This window comes from Quercus suber, unplaced genomic scaffold (genome assembly GCF_002906115.3).
Source record: "Quercus suber isolate HL8 unplaced genomic scaffold, Cork oak 2.0 scaffold_49, whole genome shotgun sequence".
NCBI classification, from domain to species: domain Eukaryota; kingdom Viridiplantae; phylum Streptophyta; class Magnoliopsida; order Fagales; family Fagaceae; genus Quercus; species Quercus suber.
This window is the reverse complement of record NW_027069514.1, coordinates 1,363,508-1,372,333: the sequence shown is the minus strand read 5'-3', so window position 1 is coordinate 1,372,333 and position 8,826 is coordinate 1,363,508. Positions and strand designations below refer to the sequence as shown.

The 8,826-nt window shown below is 36.3% G+C and overlaps 1 protein-coding gene and 1 pseudogene across 1 annotated transcript in view; one reads left to right on the top strand and one right to left on the bottom strand.

Moving 5' to 3' along the window:
• LOC112014121 (disease resistance protein L6) overlaps positions 1–379 on the bottom strand; it is a 1,216-nt gene extending 837 nt beyond the window's left edge. The window contains exon 1 of the mRNA XM_065771824.1: positions 38–379. Within this exon, the coding sequence (XP_065627896.1) occupies positions 38–379 (342 nt within the window). The remainder of the gene's footprint in view (positions 1–37) is intronic.
• Positions 380–4,798: 4,419 nt separating this feature from the next.
• On the top strand, positions 4,799–6,477 carry LOC112006766 (CBL-interacting serine/threonine-protein kinase 6-like; annotated as a pseudogene).
• Positions 6,478–8,826: the final 2,349 nt, after the last annotated feature.

Sequence of the window (8,826 nt, the reverse complement as noted above, 5' to 3'; positions counted from 1 at the left end):
AAAGTTTTCCCCTTTCTTGTTCCAGGAGGGCACTGACATCTGCCAGTGTTAGGTATTGGGGGTTAGTTCCTCCTCCCACTGCTGACCCTCCCTTTGGCTGGGCTCCATCTTGGTTGCCCACGTGGGGGGCATTGTCTCTGACTTCCTGTGTCTTGCCTTCTTTAAGAAGGCGAACTTCTTGTTGCAAATCTTTCAACATCGTAGTCATCTGAGCTATAGGGTCTAGCTCCTGCCTTGCATTCCTCTGTTCTGACACGGCCTCGTGCTCTGCTAGGGGCACCTCGCCTCTTTGTCTGGAGGTCACTTCATTTTCTCCCACGGTCTCAGAGGCCATGGGTGGCACATTAGTACCTTTACTGTTCCTTTGTCTTGGAGGCATGTTCCGCGAAGGGATTGCTTCTTCCCTTTTCTTTACCCAGTCCCCAGCGAAGTCGCCAAAATGTGAGAGTGTTTTTTTTTTTTTAGCACTATGGCCCAAGGATCCTGGGCTGTGTGAGATGTTCTTGGTGGACTGGGATCAATTCTCCGCAGCTAACTGGCTGTTTTAAGAATAGATTGGCGCACAGAACAAACTTCCTACAATTACAAACAACTAACAAAAGTATTCGCATTGAATGACATTTAACAGTAAAGGAAATGCATAATAAATGAAATATAATGCAAAGAACACGTTAGGGATCCTTTAATTAGTGAGGTATGTTTCATTAGTTTCTTTTTAATTGTGATTACAAAGCTCACTAAGACATGATGCAAGGTTCAAATGAGTTCAAAAATTACAGACTTTGATAGCCATTCAAGCTTCAAAGACTTGCAAAGTTTGAATTCGTTGAATCCGAGCGTGTACTGTAGTGGCTGCCTCTGAGATACCGGGAACAAATTCCTCTGTTTTCCCTTTAGTTTTACAGAGTCTTTCTTACGATCTTTTTGAAACTTTAGAGAAATGACTTTGAATGCCTTAACGAATGATCTAAGCATCCCCAATCGAATGCCCTATCCTTTTTCCTTCCCCCCCTTTTATAGCACAGCTTCGGGCTCTCGGGGTACTACCGATTTTTCCTTTTTGCCCTTTGAGGTCGGTTCTGTGCCTGGTTGCTTCAGGATCATGTCGTTTCCCTTTTCTTCATAGCTTCTTTCTTTTTGTTGCAACCAGATGAAAGTCTCCCAGCTAGCTTCCCATTTCCATATTTTCCCGTTGGTTGACCTGAAACCTTTTGGCTTTTTTGCTCCAGCTTTCCCAGTTGTACTTTTCTTTGTCTCTTTCTTCAAATGGTTGGAACCAAATCTCCTGCATTTTTGCTTTGTACTTCCACTGTGTGCCTGGTTCATAAGGTCCGCGTGCCTTTTGTCTCTTTTCTCTCTTCAAATCTGCTTTAGTTTCATCTCACGCGTCTGGGGATCCTCTGCCTCTGGTACTACTTCTGGGCGTCCCGACCCAACTCTTCCTTCTGGGCTTCCTTGGCTTGTTGTTTCCTTTATCTGTTTTCTTGGGCCCCTTTCTTTGTGGACCTCAGATCAGATCCTCTGGGCTCCTTTTCTTTCTTTTCTTCTTCCTTTTCTTTATTGTGAGAACCCACCCTTTATTTTCTCTCTTTTTTTTTTTTTTTTGTGTGAAATGGGCCCAAAGTCTCTTTTCATCTCTCTCTTTTTTTTTGGGCCTATTTGTGGCCATTTAATTATTTTGAACCTCAACACATTCTAACGATTAGATTTTAAAATTCATATTTAATATAAAAATATATAAAGAGTTTGTAAGATTTTTTTTAAATTAATTTAGAGAGAATTTTTGTTCGTTTGCAATTTGAAGAGAATCTTTATTCATTTGCATGGACATGACTGCCAAAAACGAGGTCGGCTTGTTAAAACAAGCAATATGAGTGACATCATGTTCCTCTCCACTTTCCGCTTGTTCAACAGTCAGCAGCGGAGCTGACTGCTTTAAGTCTCCAACTACCAGCCGCCCATTTTTTGCAGTTCCAAGCAATTTGTTAGCTGAGCTCTCTGAGTCTGACCAAGAAAAGAAGATAAAAAAATATCTCATCTACTTTTTTTTTTTTTTAATCACATGAATTTCAGCGCCCATGTAGCACATTGCTAGAGAAACAACAATTTCTATTTCTCTCATAAAAAAAAAATAAATAAATAAAAACAGTTTCTATTTCTCCTAACCAAAAAAAATATATATATATTTATCTCATCTCCTTTTTTTTTTTTATGCTTTTTTTTTCTTTTACATCGCATGCGACAAAGATGATTGAGTAAGTCTATGCGTGTATACAATAAGTTAAAACATGTATTTCAGCGTACACGTAGCTACTTGTCAGGAAAACTGTTAAAGTATTGCTGTCGGTGCGTGGCTTGATGGGAGGACTTTTCAAATTGTTTCATTTAGTAAGTAGTTCAAGTAATCATTGTCATCATATGATATGGGATTAATGGGTTCACACTGAAGATTTTATTTTTTCTCATAATAAAATTTTAAATAAAATAAATCATTAATAAATATCTTAAAAACAGTTATTAAGCAAACCTATATTGACATAAAGATAATATTTAGTGGGACGAAATTGATGTTTAATCTATCATGACAATATTTTAAAAAAAAAATTGAGAGGAATATCATGACAATAGTTATAAACAAAAATATGAGAAATATATATATATATATATATATTTATTGGAAATATGAGAAATATTGGGTCTTCATTATTACTAATAATAAATAGACTTTTTAGTACTAACATTTGACTAAAAATGTTTTTTTATCACTTATAATTCAATATATATTATAGATTCTAGTTAATTTAATTAATAAAATATTTTGTCATTAAATAAGAAATTTTGAAGTTCGATTTCTGCCTACACCAAAAAATCAATTGGTGTTTTAGTTTGATAATAAAAAATAATCAATAGGTTGAAACTATCTTAAACAAAAAAAAAAAATTTGAATATCTAAAATTAATTAAATTTTTTTAAATGTAAAGAACTAGCGTCTCAGTCTTTGATCATATTATTTAACTTCCTACCCATGAAATACTCTAGCTCTATGAAGTGATGATGTGGTAGATGGTTCTTAAAACGAGGTCGGCTTGTTTTGAAAATTGAATATCTAAAATTAATTAACTTTTATTTTAATATACAAACTAGTGTCTTAGACTTTGATCATATTATTTTATTTTCTACCCACAAAATACGCTAGGTCTATAAATTGATAGCGTAGGAAATAGATTTTAAAACGAGGTCGGCTTGTTGACAAAACAAGCAATATGGGTGACGCCATGTTCCACCCCAATTTCCGCTTCTTCAACAGTCTTCAGCTGACTTGCTTTAAGTTGGATCCAATTCCAACCGCCCATTTTTTTGCAGTTCGAAGCCATATCTTAGCTGAGAGCTCTCTGACCAAGCAAAAAAAAAAAAAAAAAAATCTCAGCTACTTTTTATTTTATGTTTCTTTTTTAATCGCATGCGACAAAGATGGTTGAGTAAGTCTATGAATGTTCTCTACCCAAAAAAGAAGTCTATGCATGTATACAAATAATACAATAAGTTAAAACATGAATATTAGTGTCCATGTAGCACATTGCCAGGGAAACAACATTTTCTATTTCTCTAAAAAAATATTTTCTATAGTTTTTTTTTCAAAAAATTATACAGAGATTATATAATTTTTTTTTCATAATTATCGAGATTTTTTATTTATATTATTATGATTATTTTTAGGAATTATGGACATGATTTGTTAATGAAGTGGGATGGAATTGATATTATTCTACCATGTCAATAATGAAGTGGGTCTTCATTATTACTAATAATAAATATTATTTTTTTGAGGGAATAATAATAAATATTCTTTTTAGTACTAACATCCTGACTAAAAATTTATTATTGACAAATGTAATTTTTTTTATCATTTATAATTGAATATTTAAAATTATTTAACTTTTTTTAATATAAGGAATTTGTGTCTTAGCATTTGAATTTTTTTTTTTAAAACTAAATGAAAAATGGATAGAAGGACGACTTGAATTGGCATTTCTACCTAGACGTGACTATAATATCTTAGCTAGACCATTTTACTTCTCACCTATGAATCATTCTCTCTTTTAGCGTGAATTGCCATATTTCAGGTTTTTAATCATTCTCTCTTTAACCAAAAGGGATATATATGAACACGAGAAATTCTATGCTTTCTTTTAAGGTTAAAAGGATAACGATATTAGATATATTGTACTTTTTGGGTGGTAATTGGTAAATGTTGGTCTTATTGATTTTGAAAAATTTTTGTTATTTGGAATAATCATTAAGCCAAACTCCAACAAAGATGGAAGTCATTCAAAATACAACTAAAAGCAACCAAATGCTTGTAAATGACATATAATTTTCTACACATACATTTTGGACATAAATACCTTCTATCCTTATTGTATGAGTTAAATATGTATTTTTGGGATAATGACTTTTTTTTTTTTTTTTTTTTTTCTGAAATGAAAAAATCCCACCTTTCAAAGCTGGCTTATCCCTTTACCACACCGTCTGAAGTCTGAACACGGTGAGAATGAATGTGGACCATAGCTGACGATGACGCGTGGCTTGGTCTCAGGTCGGTAGTCCTGTACTTTATAGCAAATGGGTTCTATTATGACACGTTGCATAACAGATATGAGGCCCTGTAACTGTAACCGTTTGATGAGATCAGACCCTTTTGGAAACCCAATCCTGAAGGTGGAAAGTAATTTTGTTTATAGAAAAACCACTATATATGGTAAGCAAAGGTAGTGGGTGAGAAAAAATAAAGCCAAACACTACGCTGATAAAATCTTTGAAGCTTATTAGTGTTTTAGTTTTCTTAACTATCTAAAGATTTTTAGAGTTTGAAATGCAGAGATATGGTTGGAGCTTCGCTGACAAGGCCTGAGCTCAGTTCGCGAGCCAAGAGCTGTATTGGCGGCCGTACTTGCCACCACAAATACGTCGAAGACGGGTGACCAAAGTTGTTGGTGTATTAGTGTTTTACTAAAGAAGTTGGTTTTTTTCCTTTTCAAAAGCTTAATTTTGTAGCAGAGGGTGAATTTTAAGAGAGAAATGGGTGACAACAAGTGTAAAGATGGCAATTCAACGTTGTTACATGGAAATACGAGCTGGGTCGGCTTCTGGGTCATGGTACTTTTGCCAAGGTGTACCGTGCAGAAACTTACAGTCCGGGAAGAGCGTGGCGATGAAGGTTGTGGGCAAAGAGAAAGTGATCGAAGTGGGTATGATGGAGCAGATCAAGAGAGAAATCTCGGTGATGAAGATGGTACGGCATCCAAACATAGTCGAGCTCCACGAAGTTTTGGCGGGCAAATCAAAGATCTACTTCGCCATGGAACTCGTCCGTGGAGGCGAGCTGTTCTCGAAAATCGCTAAGGGTCGGCTTAAAGAAGACGTGGCGAGAGTCTATTTCCAGCAACTCATCTCCGCTATCGATTTCTGTCACAGCCGGTGTCTACCACCGAGACCTCAAGCCTGAGAACTTGCTCTTAGACGAAGAAGGTAATTTGAAAGTCACTGATTTTGGTCTCAGCGCTTTCACTGATCAATTGAAGCAAGATGGGTTGCTACACACAACGTGTGGCACACCGGCTTATGTGGCGCCGGAGGTGATTGGAAAGAAAGGCTACGATGGTGCTACAGCTGATCTTTGGTCCTGTGGAGTTATCCTGTTTGTTCTTCTAGCTGGGTTTTTGCCATTTCAGGACAATAATATGATGGCCATGTATAAGAAGATTTACAGAGGTGACTTCAAGTGTCCACCATGGTTTTCTTCAGAAGCTCGGAGGCTGGTCATGAAGCTTCTCGATCCGAATCCGATGACAAGATCACAATCGCGAAAGTCATGGATTCTTTTTGGTTCAAAAAGTCAGCACCCAAGTCAATCCTAACTAAGGAGGAGCAAAAGTTTCAGGAGTACGAGAAGTCACCATTCAAAGATTCCGAGACTCTGAACGCGTTCCACATAATATTGTTGTCCGAAGGGTTGGATTTGTCGCCGCTGTTCGAGGAGAAGAAAGTGGAGGAGAAGGAGGAGCTGAGGTTCGCGACGACGAGGCCGACGAGCAGTGTGATATCGACGCTGGAGGAGATGGCGGCGAAGAGTGGGAATTTCAGTGTGAAGAAGAGTGAGTCGAGGGTGAGACTTCAAGGAAACGAGTGTGGACGTAAAGGGAAACTGACTATTGAGGCGGAGATTTTTGCCATGACGCCGTCGTTTCTAGTGGTGGAGGTGAAGAAAAACTATGGCGATACCTTGGAATACTACCAGTTCTGCAGTAAGGAGCTCCGGCCGGCTCTTAAAGACATCTTTTGGATCTCGCCAACCGACAATTCTGCACTATGTTTGAACACGCTTCAGCAATGAAATTGTAGGTTAGAGTGAGAGTGAAAGAAATCTGGATTGAATGAGAATCTATATACAATAATATAGTTCAACCCCTTTTATATCACACAGTTGGGCGGGAAAAGTTGTAACTAACCTAACAACCTAACAGTTGTATTCAACAACTAACTGACTAGCTAAACTACTTGTAACTTATTCTATCTTATCTTAACATGTACAAAACGGCTTGTAGCATAGCCATATATATAAAACTCTATAACAAATGTTAACNTCTAAAGGGTAGGTGCATATGGGACAATGTATAGTAGACGGGTTTTGTTCTCCATCAGGCAAATATAACTCGAGCGAAAATATGCAGAGGTTAGCAAAGCAGGCAGACTAGAGAATGAAGTACAGCCAAGCATCCGTATACCCTTTTTTTCACTGTCCAAATTTATAATGTAAATCATTTCGAAAAATGTTGTCCGTACCATTATTCATTCACGATAGTATGGTACAAGGCTGCATAGGTTTGGCCATGAAGTGAAGCCAGAATTTGGGTAGGTTAAAGGAGTCAAAGGCTCATCTATACTCAGTCCTAGACTAATGCCATTTGTTTTTAAAGTCTTCTGCACAAATTGGCCACAGAAGTCTGATTCCCATGCTCTTGGTCAAGTTACATTTCCTATATCTAGATTGACTTTTCAAAATGATGAGACTTTCTGCATAATATTATATCCCAGATTTTGCACGAGGGTAATAGTGATGCTTCCGCACCTATTCTTTATTTGCGTGGAGTAGATGAGTCCATGCTGGGGACCTTCTTTTTCGTTTAGCCGGAAAAAAAAAAAAAAAAAAAAAAAAAAAAATCATGAGAGGTTTTATTTGACTGAGGAAAATGGGCCCATCGGTTTTCTCTGAATATCCCACCAAGCCAGGTTCAACTTATCTACTTTTTTGAACTTTGAATGGACTAGAGCGAGTGTGCAAAGACTTCAGTGGTCCTCCTCCATCCTTTTGAATAAAAGCTGAATTCGCAAGCTATATTTTCCAAGTATTTAATGACAACGCGCTATTTATCTCTGATATGTTCATGGAAGATTCTTCGCTTTTCACCACAAAACCCTACCTTAGATAGCTACCGCCTACCACAAAAGAACAAAGATTTCGAATATCAATGATTGTTCATAGTCTTCCAATTTGTAACCCATGTGTTTACTGTTCTTTACCGTTAGAATTTGATGATGGGAGGCCAACACCCTCTTAGAATGGACGGCCCTATGAGGGCCCATAAGGCCCAGGCCTGGCCTAGCTTGGTCTCAAGATTACAATACTCGGGGGTAATCGTTCAAGTGAAAATCTGTGGGTGCAACTTTTGTCACAATCTTGATGCGTGTGAGTGTGAGTAGTGAAGAAAAAAGGTGGATCTGTGTGAAAGTGAAGGTAGACATTTACAATTTACCGTGTGAAAATTATGTGGGAAAAGTTATGGCACACAAATTATTGTCTTAGAAGAACTTATTAGAGTTCAATACCACTGATCACCAGATACAATTGCTGCAAAAGAAGGGATGCAACAAAAGTTTTCTTTTTGCACACCATGAAAAAAAAATGGAAAAGAGAAATTGAGAAGTTCTCTTCAGCACTTTCTTATTCCAATGCCAATAATTTACTTTAATTTGACGTCAATTAGATTAACAAGAGCTATTCAAAAATTTTGGTTGACGTCAAATGTCATAAAATTTTTCCTCATTGACCTTTAAATATTCACTTACCTTTGACTGGTTCCGTATCCATGATGCTATCTAGAAGTCGAAAATCGCTCATTGGGATGTTCACTTTTATGTGCCAACTTTTATTTGGTTAATATTTATTATATTTTTTGGAACTGTTGTTAATACTTACGGGGAATTTTTCCAGTCACATTAATCAAACATGATATAGAAGTTACGTGAGGGCATAATCCGGAAACTTCATTCTTCTTAAATAGTATTTTATGAAAAAAAATTTAGAAACTCTAGAAGTGTAACTTTTGAGTCCTACATGAAAAAGTATCTTATGCATAGCATATATCTTCTTTCTTACAATTTGTACGTGAACCACACGGTATTCATTTATGTGCCAAGTTTAGTTTGATTAAAATTGATTGAGACTTTGAATTTTATTCTAGTCATGCATATTAATATAATCGGTATTCATTTATGTGCCAAGTTTAGTTTGGTTAAAATTGATTGAGACTTTAAAGTTTATTCTAGTCATGCATATTAATATAATGTAATCAAGTGTTTGTATTTAATTGAGGAACCTAATGTTCTGCAATTAAGGAACTATATTTAAGTTTTAGTGTTTTACCCTTAATCAAATATGATATGGAATTTTTTTTTTTTTTTTAATTACAAGATTGAATTTTTACTCTAACCTAATCTAAATGTATATGTGTGTGAGTCTCCATTCTAGAGACTTGAACCCGGCCC